At 44.5% G+C, this 15,754-nt stretch overlaps 1 protein-coding gene across 2 annotated transcripts in view; it reads right to left on the bottom strand.

Moving 5' to 3' along the window:
• The window catches only part of ELMO2 (engulfment and cell motility 2), a 132,708-nt gene that overhangs the window by 57,226 nt on the left and 59,728 nt on the right, over positions 1-15,754 (bottom strand). For both annotated transcript variants that reach the window (XM_030211442.1, XM_030211441.1), the window contains exons 2-6: positions 12,394-12,516; positions 10,984-11,024; positions 10,598-10,670; positions 9,922-9,972; positions 2,969-3,150 (exon numbers count right to left, since the gene is read on the bottom strand). In XM_030211442.1, coding sequence (XP_030067302.1) covers positions 2,969-3,150; positions 9,922-9,972; positions 10,598-10,670; positions 10,984-11,024; positions 12,394-12,471 — 425 coding nt within the window. In that variant the 5' untranslated portion in view covers positions 12,472-12,516. The remainder of the gene's footprint in view (positions 1-2,968; positions 3,151-9,921; positions 9,973-10,597; positions 10,671-10,983; positions 11,025-12,393; positions 12,517-15,754) is intronic.

A 15,754-nucleotide genomic window follows, 5' to 3' on the forward strand; every position in this document is an offset into this window, starting at 1 on the left:
CCCCTCCCCAGAACAGAAAATCAGCCATCATTGCAACTGCTGCTGCAGCATGCATCTGGCCTCTTGGGGACCTGCAGTCATCAGAAGGTGATGCGGGACCTCCCAGCCGCGTGCGCATTGACAACTTTGCAGGGTCCCACCCCCTAAGACACAGACCAGGGCCGCCGAGAGCCGGAGCCGGGCCCGGGACAAGGCCGCCCCACCCCCCCACCTGAGGTCGCCGCCCACCCGAAATCGCCGGGCCCCGCCCACCCGAGGTCACCGCCCACCCGAGATCGCCGGGCCTTCCCCGCCGCCCACCCACCCGAGGTCGCCGGGCCCCCCCTCCACCCGCTATCGGGCTGGGCCCTCGGAACTAACCTTAAGTCTCCTTTCACTTCGCAGCAAGCAGCGGCAGGGCAGACCTCTCCTCCTTCCTTCCGTGCCCCGCCCTCACGGACGTTACGTCAGGCGAGGGCGGGACATGGAAGGAAGGAGCGGCCTGACCTGCGCTGCTTGCTGCGAAGTGAAAGGAGGCTTAAGGTTAGTTCTGGGAGTGACGGAGGGCGGGCCAGGCGGCAGCGGCACAGGGCCCCGCTGGCGGCCCAGGCCCCGGGACTTTTGTCCCCCCTGTCCCCCCCTCTTGGCAGCCCTGACACAGACTTCCTGTTTCTGTGAAAGGTGAGGCACTGCAGAGTCATCAGCACGTGGCTGGGTGGTCCCGCTGCATCTATGATCCAGTGACAGCAGCAGGTCAGGGGCTGGTGAGGCTGTAGGGAATTTAAGGGAAGGGAGCTGCTGCAGTGGACAAGAGGATTTGGAGGAGAGCTAGAGGGGGGTACCATCTGTGGGAATTTGGGAAATAAAGACTGAGATGAAAGATGCTAGGGCACTCAAGGGAGGGGAGGGAGGCTAAGGACACAGAGGAGATACTGGATGACGTGGGGGGAGGAGGATATGGAGAAGGAAGTATTTTCTCACAGAGAGAGTGGTGGATATTTGGAATGCCCTTCCGCGGGAGGTGGTGGAGATGAAAACGGTAATGGAATTCAAACGTGCGTGGGATAAACATAAAGGAATCCTGTTCAGAAGGAAGGGATCCTCAGAAGCTTAGCCGAGATTGGGTGGCAGAGCCGGTGGTGGGAGGTGGGGCTGGTGGTTGGGAGGTGGGGCTAGTGCTGGGCAGACTTCTACAGTCTGTGCCCTGAAAATGGCAGATACAAGTCAAGGTCAGGTATACACATAAAGTAGCACATATGAGTTTATCTTTTTGGGCAGACTGGATGGACCGTGCAGGTCTTTTTCTGCCGTCATCTACTATGTTACTATGTAATACTGGACATGAGGGAAGGGAAGAGTGGTGGGAGGGCAGATTCTAGACACAGGATAATGTAGTAAGGGGGGGCACAGCAGCGGCAGACCACCCGCCCCTAGCGCCATCTTCCCTTACTACGCCACTGGGGGTCAGGTTTGTGGTGACCAAGTTACATCCAGCAAAGTCATGGGGGGGACCAAGAAGGTGTGATCTTTGGATTACAGCCTCACTAGTTTTGGTAGCTGTTTAGCTTATTCCAAAGCTTGGTGGCAATGGACTAACTGTTGGATTAGGTAAATTCATCAACTCAGGATGGGAAAGAAGCAAAGAGACAGATTATAAAAATAAATATGGACAAGGAATAATATTCTATGAGCAAGCTTCTATGTATCTTTAGCAACAGAGACAGAAATAACCAGGTAGCCTGAATAGGTCAATTAGTCTTTCTCTGCTGATTTTTCCCCCCTATTTTGATGTATACTATTGCATTTTTTTAAATGTATTTTGATCATTACATTTGTTAAGCCGTAAGTCAGTCCAATCCATTTTGGATGAGGATGACATATAAATCAAAAAATGTTATGCACTAGAGTAAATGATAACTAATTGTCTTAGTGGAGGAGTGGCCTAGTGGTTAGGGTGGTGGACTTTGGTCCTTGGGAACTGAGTTCGATTCCCACTTCAGGCACAGGCAGCTCCTTGTGACTCTGGGCAAGTCACTTAACCCTCAATTGCCCCATGTAAGCCGCATTGAGCCTGCCATGAGTGGGAAAGCGCAGGGTACAAATGTAACAAAAATAAAATAGATACTATTGGGGATTCTACATGGAATGTTGCTACTGTTGGAGATTCTACATGGAATGTTGCTATTCCACTAGCAACATTCCATGTAGAAGGCTGCGCAGGCTTCTGTTTCTGTGAGTCTGACGTCCTGCGCGGCCACATTGGTGATCTGCAAGGGCCGACTTCTACATGGAATGCTACTATTGGAGATTCTACATGGAATGTTGCTATTCCACTAGGCTGCGCAGGCTTCTGTTTCTGCGAGTCTGACGTCCTGCACCACGTACGTGCAGGACGTCAGACTCACAGAAACAGAAGCCTGCGCGGCCACATTGGTGATCTGCAAGGGCCGACTTCTACATGGAATGTTGCTAGTGGAATAGCAACACTCCATGTACAATCTCAAATAGTAGCAACAGTGGAGGAGTGGCCTAGTGGTTAGGGTGGTGGACTTTGGTCCTGAGGAACTGAGTTTGATTCCCACTTCAGGCACAGGCAGCTCCTTGTGACTCTGGGCAAGTCACTTAACCGTCCATTGCCCCATGTAAGCCGCATTGAGCCTGCCATGAGTGGGAAAGTGTGGGGTACAAATGTAAAAAAAAAAAAAAAAAATTTAAATAACTTTTCAGCCACTTTCTTTCTCCGGAGTGTAGCCAATTTGGTTCTGAACTTTCTTCTGACCTCTTATGCTATGCAGATCCCTAGCTCTGACCTTCTCACCTTGTTTTGGACTCCAGTTCTGAAAACCTGACCTTTATATAATATGTAAACCACTTTGACTGTAAACCATAGAAAGGCAGTATATGAAATCCCATCCCCCTTTCCTTTGCTTTTCTTCTGTTAGCTGCACTACCTAAGAATGAAATGAAATGGAAATACTGTGATATTCACTGAGAAAGGAGCTTGGTGCCACTCTCCACAAGCCGGGTGAGGATGGTGACCCCCTCCATGTTGATGAACTCTGTGGCAAATGTAGCGTCCGCGGACAGTTTAGCCAGTTCCTTCATAGCATCTAGTCGGGCATCCATGCTTGAAGACTGGATCCTCTCCAGTAGTTGCCGGGCTGCCCTGGACTGGAACCAAAATGAGAATAAGGCAACAACAACAACAACAAAACACTTCTTGCCTACAAGCTCCCAATGGTCGTCCGACAGGCCAAGCATAAGTGAGAGTGGGATGTTTGACCACGGAAATTCAAATCCTGAAGACAAGAATCTTAAAAAGCTTGTTTATTGATGAAAAGACTCGACACAACTGTTGTGTTACGGCCGTCAGGCCTGCATCAGGAGTCTTGCTCAATAACGTGTCGTTTATTGAGTCTCAGACGCCAGGAAGAACAGCTGATATGTGCAGTAGGTAGCACATGATATGATGATCTGTTGTACGGGTCTTTAGAAAGACCTTTGGTGATAAGCTTGCTAGTAGACAAATCGATTTGTCTAGTTTTTACGACACTCAATTTGTCTTTTCATCAATAAACAAGCCTTTTAAGATTCTTGTCTCCGGGATTTGAATTTCCGTGGTCAAACATCCCACTCTCACTTATACTTGTGTTTTCCCGTGAGGAGTTCGAGTTCTCCGCTTGGCTGCGGATTCTTCTGAACATACTTCCGACAGGCCATCCATCCCCAGCCCATATCACCCAATAAAATACAAAAAGAAACCAGGTAAACGAGCTGCTCACTGGGCAAATCTCTCTTATCTGCACCCTTCTCCTCCACCGCTAACTCCAGACTCCGTTCCTTCTATCTTGCTGCACCGTATGCCTGGAATAAACTTCCTGAGCCGGTACACCAAGCCTCATCTCTGGCCATCTTCAAATCTAGGCTAAAAACCCACCTCTTCGATGCTGCTTTTAACTCCTAAACCTTCAACTGTCCCCTATCCCTGATATGTCCTGTCTGTCCTAACCCTTATCCCTTACTTGTCCTGTCTGTCATAATTAGATTGTAAGCTCTATTGAGCAGGGACTGTCTCTCCATGTTCAAGTGTGAAGCGCTGCATACGTCCGGTAGCGCTATAGAAATGATAAGTAGTAGTAGTAGTTTCGATGAGTATTGTTTAAATTATACTGCATGATTTTCAAGATTTGACAAGGAATAGGTCCTGTCTATAAGATTCATTTACTTGACTTATGTGACTTCCGAAAACATTCTTTATGATCTTAGAACCAAGAAGAAATTAGGCCTTACCTGAAAATTTTCTTTCCATTAGTCTTTCCCACTATTCCAGAACCTATGGGATAGTTGTGACCATCGACCAGCAGATGGAGATAGAGAACTGAAAACTGAGCTCAGTCATCTCTCTCTTGGCTTCCAGACTAGAGAGTTGCATGGGAATGGGGTTCACGGGATTCCCGCAGGGACGGACGCAGTTCTGCGGGGTTCCCGCGGAAGTGTAAGCTGCACCTGCACCAGCCTCTCATCTACCGAGTACCAAGTTCTTGGAGTGCCGTCTCCTCCTCCTTGCTTTAACAGCACAAATGTGGAAAGTCTTCCCGTTAAGGAGGTGGTAGAGAGACAAATGATAATGGAATTCAAAAAGGCGTGGGATGAACACAGAGGATCTCTAATTAGAAAATGGAAGTTATAAAAAAAACTAACCTTAAATGGCTGAATGTGTGTGGATGTGTCAAGTGACGATTAGATGGCGACTCAGGCTGTGATTAACTAGGGCCGGTACCGGGCAGACTTGTATAGTCTGTATCTAATTTATGGCAGTCTGGTTTAGGATGGGCTGGAGAGGGCTTAGACAGCAACTTCAGTGGCTGGAACATAAGGACAGTGCTGGACAGATTTTTACAGTCTGTGTCCCACAAATGAGAAGACGAATAGACTGGAGTGGGCTTCAACGAGAACTCCAGCAGTTGGAACATAGGGATAGGGCCAGATAGACTTCTATGGTCTATGTTCCAGAAACACGAAAGAAAGACCATAGTCAAGTATATAATATCACACTCGTTGATTTAATTATAAATTGATACTGAGTGTGACTATTGGGCAGACTGGATGGACCGTTCAGGTCTTTATTTGCTGTCACTTACTATGTTACAATGAATTCTCTTTGCTCCCGGGCTGATGCGCAGACCTCAGCATCGGATGTCACCTGACCTACTGGTGCGTGCATGTGGTGACCACTCAGCACACAGTGCCAATGAATCAGAGACAAATCTTACATGTGCACACCAGAGTGTTCCAACTTCCATTCCTTCCCTTGCCTATCGTGCTGTGGCTCAAATCCAGAGAGAGACTGAGGGAGCTGACTGGAATTTTCTTTTATGCACCATTAAATTCTTATGGGGATGGGTTAAATTCTTGCGGGGATGGGAAAGATTCAAGTTGGGATGGGTGGGGATGGGTAAGATTCCAGTCCCCGTGCAACTATCTATTCCAGACCAGCACCTCAGTATTTACATAGAAAAGCAGTAAGGAGAAACTCAGAATAAAAACAACAAGCTTAAACAACTTGCTAACTTACCACTAACCAGATGAGCAAACATGTGTGAACCTCTCTCATATCTGGACAACTTTATTTATTTTTAGATTTTGCTCACACCTTTTCAGTAGTAGAGAACAAGAGATATGCAGGAAGCACCATGCAAAGTGACAGAAGTTATATGACCCATTAGTTCATAATGACTAAACATCTCAGAAACCTTGGGCGGGACTCTGGAATAGTGTGAAAGACTAATAGAAAGAAAATGATTAGATAAGACCTCATTTCTCCTTCTGTTACATAGCTTCCCACCATTCAGAACCTGTGGTATGTTCATAAGCAATCCCTAGAGTTAGTGGGATCATAGCACCGCTGCCCTGAGGACCGAAGCTCCAAAACTGGCTTACAAGCGTGCCGCAACATCCACCCTGTAGTGCTTGGTAAAGGTATGCAACGTCAACCACATCGCCGCCTTGCAAATATCTGCCAGAGACATTAAGGTAGTCTCTGCCCAGGATGCTACTCTACACCTCGTAGAATGAGCCCACAAGGCCCAAGGAGTCTGATTCCCTGCAAGCAAATTATCTGACGTGATAGTCTTCTTCAGTCATCTAAGAATTGTGGGCTTGGAAGCCATGAGGCCAAGCCTCTGTTTACAAAAAAGCACAGTCTGTCTGATTTGTGAAACTCATTCACAACTTCCAGATATCTAACAAGGATTCTACACACATCAAGAAACTTCAAGGAAGAATACCGAGCCTCTTTATCCTCTCTGCAAAAGGTCAGAAGCTCCACAGATTGGCTGAGATGTAATGCTGATACCACTTTCGGAAGAAAGGAAGGAACCGTGCACAGAGAGACCCCTGCCTCTGAAAAGCGAAGAAAGGGATCCTGACAAGAGAACCCGAAGCTCTGAAACCCTACTTGCTGATGCAACAGCCACCAAGAACACTTTTAGATCTTTCAAGGAGGCCTTCTGGAGTGGCTCAAAAGGAGATTTCTGAAAAGCAAACCTTTTTCCTTCTCCTTTCTTTGTTGTTGTGCTGGAAAAGGAGAGCTCCACAGGAAACAGGACATAGGTGAAGGTAGGGAAAAAGTTAATTTGCAGGGCACCAGAGACAGGGATCTGAAGACCTCCAGATACAACTCTGCAGACTCACACCACCTGTAACTCAACTGGGGACCAGATGACCAACTAGACCAAGAGCAAATCACTCAGAACCAAAGGCTGAAAAGTATGTCCATCCACCCACTGGAGACAGAAAATACTGAGGAGCTGGACTGGATGCCAAGAGAGAGAGATAGAGATGTCTCAGCTCAGTTTTCCGTTCTCTATCTCCACCTGCTGGTTGATGGACACAATTATCCTACAGGTTCTGGAATAGTGGGAAGCTATGTAATGGAACTATGTTTTCCAGGTCCTAAAGGGATAAGATCAAAGAGACTTGTAATTCCCTCTTTATCAGGCAGCTAAAGCTCTGAATGCAGTATCAGAGAATCTAAGAAGAGAGTATAATTTTATGCTATTTAGGAAAATGATTAAAAACTGCTCTTTTTTGTGAATATGTCACTTCTAAACCAATGTTCTATTCTATTCTGCGATTTCTATTCCACTTTTAACTTGCAATTCAAAGCGGATCACAGAGCAAAGAGGTCAATTTTAGCAGACAGTGGAAAAGGTGCCGATACTCAGTACCCCCAAACAAAGTGCCTATTCTCTTCTCATTTCCATTATCCATGATGTTTTGTAAGCCACATTGCACCTGCAAAGAGGTGGGAAAAAGTGGGATACAAGTGGAGTGGAGGAGTGGCCTAGTGGTTAGGGTGGTGGACTTTGGTCCTGGGGAACAGAGGAACTGAGTTCGATTCCCACTTCAGGCACAGGCAGCTCCTTGTGACTCTGGGCAAGTCACTTAACCCTCCATTGCCCCATGTAAGCTGCATTGAACCTGCCATGAGTAGGAAAGCTCAGGGTACAAATGTAACAAAAATAAAATAGATACTATTGGAGATTCTACATGGAATGTTGCTACTATTGGAGATTCTACATGGAATGTTGCTATTCCACATGTAGAAGGCTGCGCAGGCTTCTGTTTCTGTGAGTCTGACATCCTGCACGTACGTGCAGGACGTCAGACTCACAGAAGCAGAAGCCTGCGCAGCCACATTGGTGATCTGCAAGGGCCAACTTCTACATGGAATGTTGCTAGTGGAATCTCAAATAGTAGCAACAGTGGAGGAGTGGCCTAGTGGTTAGGGTGGTGGACTTTGGTCCTGGGGAACTGAGTTTGATTCCCACTTCAGGCACAAGCAGCTCCTTGTGACTCTGGGCAAGTCACTTAACCCTCCATTGCCCCATGTAAGCTGCATTGAGCCTGCCATGAGTGGGAAAGCGCGGGGTACAAATGTAACTAAATAAATAAATAAAATAAAAATAAATAAAAATATCCCAACTGGATAGAATTACATTAAAATCAGTAATTAAATCTTAATAAAAAAAATATCCATCTAAGTCATTTTTATGAAACATAACATTAAGAAGCGAGCAAATATGTTTTTAAGACCTTTCAAAAAGAACTGTAAGTACTTCAGCGAACTGTTTAAAGTAGACGATTCGATATTTTTGTGCCTCGGAAGGTAAAAGAATATTTCCAAACAGACTTCAATCACATATTTTATTTTACAGAAGGGACATTGAGAAACAGATTGTTAGAACTCCGTAAATGCCCTTTATGACTTGGGAAATATAAGCAAGTTTACTACCATAACTGTATAGTTATAGACCAGAAGTGTTTTCAAATTTTGTATGGTCCTAGGTGTTTATACCTAGTTTTTCTTGTTGGTGATCTGCTTTGAACTCATTGGGTATTAGCAGAAGAGAAGAAAAAAATTGTAATGTAATGATAAAGGGGTGCATCGTCCCACAAAATATGGATCACCTGATGTTTTGTAATACTGAAATGGTATGCATGACATTTGTATTTTTCTGTAAACCAAAATGATCAACTTAGATAGCATGACAATCCCAGTATGCTATTTAACCATTAAGGGATACCAAAATAATGGGTAAATAAATGAAAAGCAGAATCTCCAAAGCTTCTAAAATAAATATTAGAGAAGCCCCCTTTAATTGAGATCCTTATACACCTGCTTTATAGTGGTTTCCTCGGATATATTGAAGATTAACCCCCGAGACAGTCGTGGATGCCTGACAAAACTCAAGTCGGGAGGACAAAGGAACATGTGTCGATATTATTTGAGTTAAGTACCTTGCATTTTCACATGTGGCTCTTATAATTACTAGAACTACTACTACTACTATTTAGCATTTCTATAGCGCTGCAAGGCATACGCAGCGCTGCACAAACATAGAAGAAAGACAGTCCCTGCTCAAAGAGCTTACAATCTAATAGACAAAAAATAAATAAAGTAAGCAAATCAAATCAATTAATGTGAACGGGAAGGAAGAGAGGAGGGTAGGTGGAGGCGAGTGGTTACAAGTGGTTACGAGTCAAAAGCAATGTTAAAGAGGTGGGCTTTCAGTCTAGATTTAAAGGTGGCCAAGGATGGGGCAAGACGTAGGGGCTCAGGAAGTTTATTCCAGGCGTAGGGTGCAGCGAGACAGAAGGCGCGAAGTCTGGAGTTGGCAGTAGTGGAGAAGGGAACAGATAAGAAGGATTTATCCATGGAGCGGAGTGCACGGGAAGGGGTGTAGGGAAGGACAAGAACTGTTTTTATTCACATTTTAAACATTGGACCAATGATTATAAGAGAGGAAAAATAATGAGCAGTGCTGTCAGCATGTAACTCTACTGCAGAAAACACCTTGAGGTCCTATTTTATATGCTTTGGAGCTTCTCATTCTCATTTATTAATTTTTTTTCTTTTTTTTGCATTCTTTGGATTTTATTTTTAAACTCTTCCAGAGGTTTCATTTAATAAGTAAATACACCTGCATCACACACGAGGTGCTAATCTTTTCCCCAATTTCTATAAACAATTCTCCAGTTTTTCCCCTTATTTTGAAATTTGATTATAACAAATAATGATCTCATTTCAGAAATGAAGTGATGGATACATGTCGCTTTCTTTTATGCAGTGCGTTTTTTTCTAGCGAAAAAGGTGCCGGTACTCAAATGCCAGTCCACCCTTCAGGGATGGGGTGATCGCTGAGAGACCCACCCTACAATAGCCAGGCCCCCTGCAACCAGTCACAGAATCTATGACAAGGCAGGATTGGTGTGTAGAGCCTGGGACTTTTCATTAAAACTTGGGGACCATGGGTCAATTTTAGCAGACAGTGGAAAAGGTGCCGGTACTCAGTACCCCCAAGTATCCCCCCCCCCCCAAAAAAAAAAAGCCCTGCTTTTATGAGATGAGGAGGCAAAAAGACATGTGATAAAACTCACAGGAGAGACAGCAAGTCGGAGGATTGTCCCATTTTTGATGTCACTACGAGTCTACAAAAAAAAAAAAAAAAAAGGGACCACCATTATAACAGCGTAAAACAAGAAAAACTGAAGTAAGGAGAGATACCAGATAAGAGAACATGAAAGCACACCACAGAAAGGAGCTGAACAAATAGAGGCATAGACAACACAAACAGCTGGCCAGCTGTGACATACAATGATCCGTCCCAAAACATGTGAAAAACTGGTAACAAGTGGCCTTAGCACACCCTTATGTGGGTCTTCCCCACGCACTAAAACCATTTTTTACTGCACCCTGAAAATGGCCAATTTTCCATTTTTCCCAATTAATGGCCATGTGCCAATGTCGTCATTAGTGTGCGCAGCCATTACAAAAATTAGCACGGAGTCATTAACGCCACTCATTCTGTAGGCAGGAAGGGCTCATGCGCTAATCCTGCGTCGTCATGTCTACTCTCTGCCCCCCCCCCCCCCAGGCTCCCTCTGAGAAAAATTCTGAAATATGTTTTAGCGCGCGCACATTGGGATTTTACTGCTGCACGCCTTGGTGTATCCTGCGTTACGCTCTTTTAAGCTATGATAAGTGCACTCTAGTACTAACCGCAGTTTAGTAAAAGGACCCCCTAAATGCCAGTAATGTCAGTCTAAGACTTACTTGTTCTGTTATGTACAGCTGAGGTCCATCGGCATAACGAAATGCATAGTACTCTGAATTTGGCAGCGACCACCTGAAGAACACAGATTCATTCAAAGGTGAGTTCTCTCTCAATGGTACATAAGCTTTTTCTTATTCCAGAGAAACTTCCCTAATATGATTTAAAAGTTAGAGCTTTTAGGGACAGGGATGAAAATGAGAGGGGAAGAACATAATTAACTAACCTCAACCATCACATCTCTGTTTCTGAGGTCGATAGATTAATTACTCCTTATCAGACATCATCACAGAATACTACCAAAGGGCTATTCTTACTTTTATGGGTTTTCCTTGGCCCATTGCTCGGTAAAGCATATCTAACTCATGTACATAAAATCACGACCTACCCATCACACACCTCCTTGATTATCGATGCCAAGGGACGTTTCTATAATTGAAAAAAACATACTATTAATTTACACGTCGGCTCCCACTGCAGTAAGATGAGCATTTCTTGATATTTACTACACTGGATTGATGACGATTACATGCTCACCCTTATTTATTATGTCAGGCACAAGAGAAACTAGCCTTGTGCTTGAAGCATGTGTATCTGATGGATCCAATAGTAAATCTAAAACTGGGATTCAAAGTACTTGTTGATAGGCAACAGCGATAGGAGTTGGGCTTACTATTTTGGTGATACCTTTAAAAATAACACATGAAAGGGCAGGACAATGATAACAGGAACCAATAATATCATCTGAAACATAAATGAACCACTTTCACCCTACTTATAACAACCAGACAATGGAACACATTTGTTGCAATATACCAAAGTGCTCTTCAGTGCAAGGCCCAGGAGCCAATGGAAGCCCCTGGAGGCTTCTAAAGTGGCTCCCACCGTCTTTCTTTTTTTTTTGTTAATTCCCTGCTACTCTGGCTCTCTACCCAGGCTCAGGACAGAAAAGGGATGGCGGGAGGGAAGAGCTGCATTTCTCAACAGATAAAAGAGAACGCATTTGGAAATGCTGGTATCCTTGGTGTTTGAGGGATGGCCGGTGGAAACGGATGTCATTGACATACACTGATAAGCAGCGTCATGGCCCACATGGGAAGTACATAAGTGTTGCCATACTGGGAAAGACCAAAAGGTCCATCGAGCCCAGCATCCCGTTTCCAACAGTGGCCAATCCAGGTCACAAATACCTGGCAAGATCCCAAAAATGTACAAAACATTTTATACTGCTTATCTCAGAAACAGTGTATTTCCCCCAAGTCCATTTAATAACGGTCTACGGAGTTTTCCTTTAGGAAGCCATCCAAACCTTTTTTAAACTCCGCTAAGCTAACCGCCTTTACCACATTCTCCGGCAACAAATTCCAGAGTTTAATTACACGTTGATACTTGGCAGCTCTCCTTAAAATCATTAGAATCCGAAGTGGCCCCAACTTAATAATGAATGAATGAAGATCCAAACAATATACAGTATCAGTTAACAGGTTACACGTATACAAGCACATACTTAAACCGGTGCTTCCCAATCATTTTTGTGGCTGTGACCCCATGATTGCAGCCAAATAAAACTATGTGACCCCTGGAAGATGCAGAATAAATGATGCACCAACGGAGAACTCACCTAGGTCATGACCCCAAAGACAGGTTTCGTGACCCCATTTTGGGTCCCAACCCCCAGTTTGGGAAGATCTGGCTTAAACCAATTGCCGTTTAGCTAAATCTTCAGCACCAGGACTTCACTCCTCCTCCATATACCTCAGCTGCCTTCCTCCCTTTTCAACAAGACAAATTCTCTCACCTGGTCAATTTCAATGAGCTGGGCATTTGCTCCTGGCCACTCAATAGCCACTTTTACAATGTCCAACGGCGGTGGCATGACTGATAGCGATTCTCACTTTTTCATAGACGGGACCAAGTCAGCCTGTATGAAGAGATAGGAAACAGTGACTAACTTCCAAAAGAAAAAGGGTGAAAGCGAAACAAGATACAGAACATTACTCAAAGCCATTTAAGCAGCCCATCGGCACGTACAGACCACATGAGAGGCATTTGTTTGGTTTTTTTTTAAACTGCAGCCCAGGGAACAGCTAATTCTTGGCTCGTTTAAAGTTGCTGAACAGACTATTCATTTTGTTGGAGGCAAGGTTAGGAGACTGGAGAAGGGCCTAGCAGTTACCAACTCAGTAGCAAAATGAAGCCATTGAACGGGTAACTAATCTGTCCAAGTCGGGACATGTTCACGTAAAAGTTGTACAGCACCTGCCCCGAATAATATTTACCTCAACCGTTGCTAAACCCAGAATATCCACCTCAACTGTTGCTAACCCAGAATATGATGACAGATAAGAACCACAAGGCCCAACCAATGTGCCCAACATTTCCTTCCTGTTCCAAACCACTGGCCTTCTGTGATTTCTGATTTTTTTTTTTTTTCATTCATTTCTTCACTGCTACGGATCCTCTGTTCTTATCCCGTGCTTTTTTGGATTTCTGCTACTATTTAATGTCTCTACCATCCTCTCTCTATGAAGAAATATTTTCTAACATTACTCCAGAGTTTGCCTCCTTGAGCCTCACGTTATGATCCATTGTTATCGAGCTTCTTTGGCACTGAAAAATGTTCTTATTTTTTTGTGCGCTATATAATACCTGTGAAGTGTGTCAGTCACTTTTCTACAGCAGTTACAGAGGAAGATGTGGGCCAGTGCACTGCTGTCATTCTCCTCCTTCTGCGGGGCTGATCAGGAATAGGACAGTGCAGAAGCTAAAAAGGGAAGGGTAGCTACCAAGGATAGGGAGAGATCAGCTGAAGGATAAGAGAGGGATTGACTGGTAGGTGAGGAGGAGCTGAGGGCATGAGAAGGGCATTGGCCGGTGGCAGGGGCGTAAGCCAGACACCCAATTTTGGGTGGGCAGAAGAACTCCGCCTTGTCCCACAAGTAATTTGGTCTCTCTCTCTCTTGCCTGCATGCCATATGGTCTATCAAACACCCCCCTCTCCCGCATACCTTTTAAATAGCAGATTTTCACTGGCAACGAGCAGCAACTAATACACACTGCTCATGTTGGCCCCACAGCCTTCCCTCTGATGCAACTTCCTGTTTCTGCATAAGCAGGAATACATCAGAGGGAAGACTGCAGGGCCGGTGCGAACAGTATGGATCAGTCGCTGCTTGTAGCAGGCAAAGATCTGCTATTTAAAAGGTATGCAGGGGGGACAGTTGGGAATTTTCAGCTGGTGGGGCTTGGGAATCCCTGCCAGCCACATTAGACATGTGGTGCTATTGGGTGGGCCTGGGCCCACCCTTGGCTACGCCAGTGGCTGGTGGTCATAAGAGGGATCTCCTAGGGGGTTGAGCGAAGAGCTTGGGATCGAGGCATTGCTGTATCCAGTTTAGTCTTGATGGGAGTTAGGCTAACTATTGAACCTTGAATGTTTTTTTCCTAACCAAAGAGGCGTGGGGTTGAGATCTCTGTGATGGACTGGGCATGATCAGTGACTTTTGTTTGTGATTTTTATGATTACGCTTTATTTTCTTGTACTTGGCAGATTAGAAATGTTTAAATAAATAAAATAAGACAACTGACTGACTCGGATAAGGAACAACGTCCTATAAATAATCACGCTTCTACGTTGAGTTTATGTACACAGTACAGAATAACTGGGCAAAACCCAGATGGACCAAATTAATCATTTTCTGCCATTATCTATTATGCCACGAAGCAGTCGACATGTGCAATTATTTTTCTGATGCTGTGTGACTTATGCTTATAATTTTGAAAGTTATGCAAAGCTGGAAAACAACAGGGAAGGAAATTGGCATCAGTACATTGAACATTTTCCACTAACTTTTATAAAAAGCATCTAATGGAACGTACGACATTGCAAGGCTATACTTTTTAGGTAAAACCAAAGAAAAACAAGATGTATCCAAAATGGAAGAGGAGTAAAAGAAACGTGATCATGTTCTGCTCACCAGTGCATCTCCCTGAACGTGGAAAGACACACAATCGCTACCCTCTATAGACCACATCCCTCCAGTTCTGCAACCAGGGGCAGACTGACAGGAAAAAGGAAGTGGTCTCCTAGGAGTGCACGTTATGGACGTTTTGTTGTACAAAAAATTTCAGCCCCACGTGTGGTCACACACACCTCTAAATGTGAACATTTCACACCAGTTTTATGTTCTTTATACATCGGATCCCCTCCAAAATTAAAAGTTTTGACATTAATTTTTAGTGCCTCAAAAAAATGAGGCCCCTATTGCCACAGCCTCGATACTCAAAATTTATCATCATCCATCTTTATGCTCAGCAGATAAAAATCTCCTCAGTTTACCATCTCTTCCTACGATCAGCCTTCGTGGTCTTTGCTCCACAATTGTGTTATCTCCTGAACATCGTAAGGTAGAGTCACTGTTGATGTTTCACAAAAACCTTCTCATAAAAATGTCAGATATGAGTTGTGATACAATTTGCTTCCTTAAGGTTATCAGCTTTTATTTATATATGAAAAGTGTGCACGCAATGTTATGTGTAGTATTTGTCCTTAGTATGGTGTATGTTCAATTTGTAATCTGCATAGAATGGAAATTTCTTAAAATAAATACATAAAATACAACAAATTCAATGCCCTTTTTTTTTTTTTTTTTTACTAAAGTAGGCAACATGGCCACAAGCTGTCACAGAAAGATACAAATAAACCAAACAGAATGAAAAGATACAAATGTAATGAGGTTTTTTTGAATCCCACTGCAGCTTCTTGTGATCTTGGGCAAGTCATTTAACCCTCCATCACCTTAGCTACAAAAACTTACGAGTCCTTTTACTAAGCTGCAGGGCCGCCGAGAGACTGAGCCGGGCCCGGGGCAAGACCGCGCCCCACCTCCACCCCTCAATCACTAATGCTGTCGCCTCCCTCTCCTGCTCCCAGGCCACCGGCACCGCAGTTCCCAGTCTCCACCTACCTACCTACACCTCTGCTCCCTTCTGCCTGCCATCCGACCTCCTTCATTTAAATTAAAAAAAAAAAAATCTCTAAAGCAGAAGGCCCAGTGCCTTCTATGCGAAAGTGGCAAATCGCCTTGGACGGGCCTTCCCTCACTGTGTCCCGCCCTCTCAGAAATAGGAAGTTACATCAGAGGAGGGCGGGACACAGT

This window comes from Microcaecilia unicolor, chromosome 8 (assembly GCF_901765095.1).
Source record: "Microcaecilia unicolor chromosome 8, aMicUni1.1, whole genome shotgun sequence".
Classification (NCBI taxonomy): Eukaryota; Metazoa; Chordata; class Amphibia; order Gymnophiona; family Siphonopidae; genus Microcaecilia; species Microcaecilia unicolor.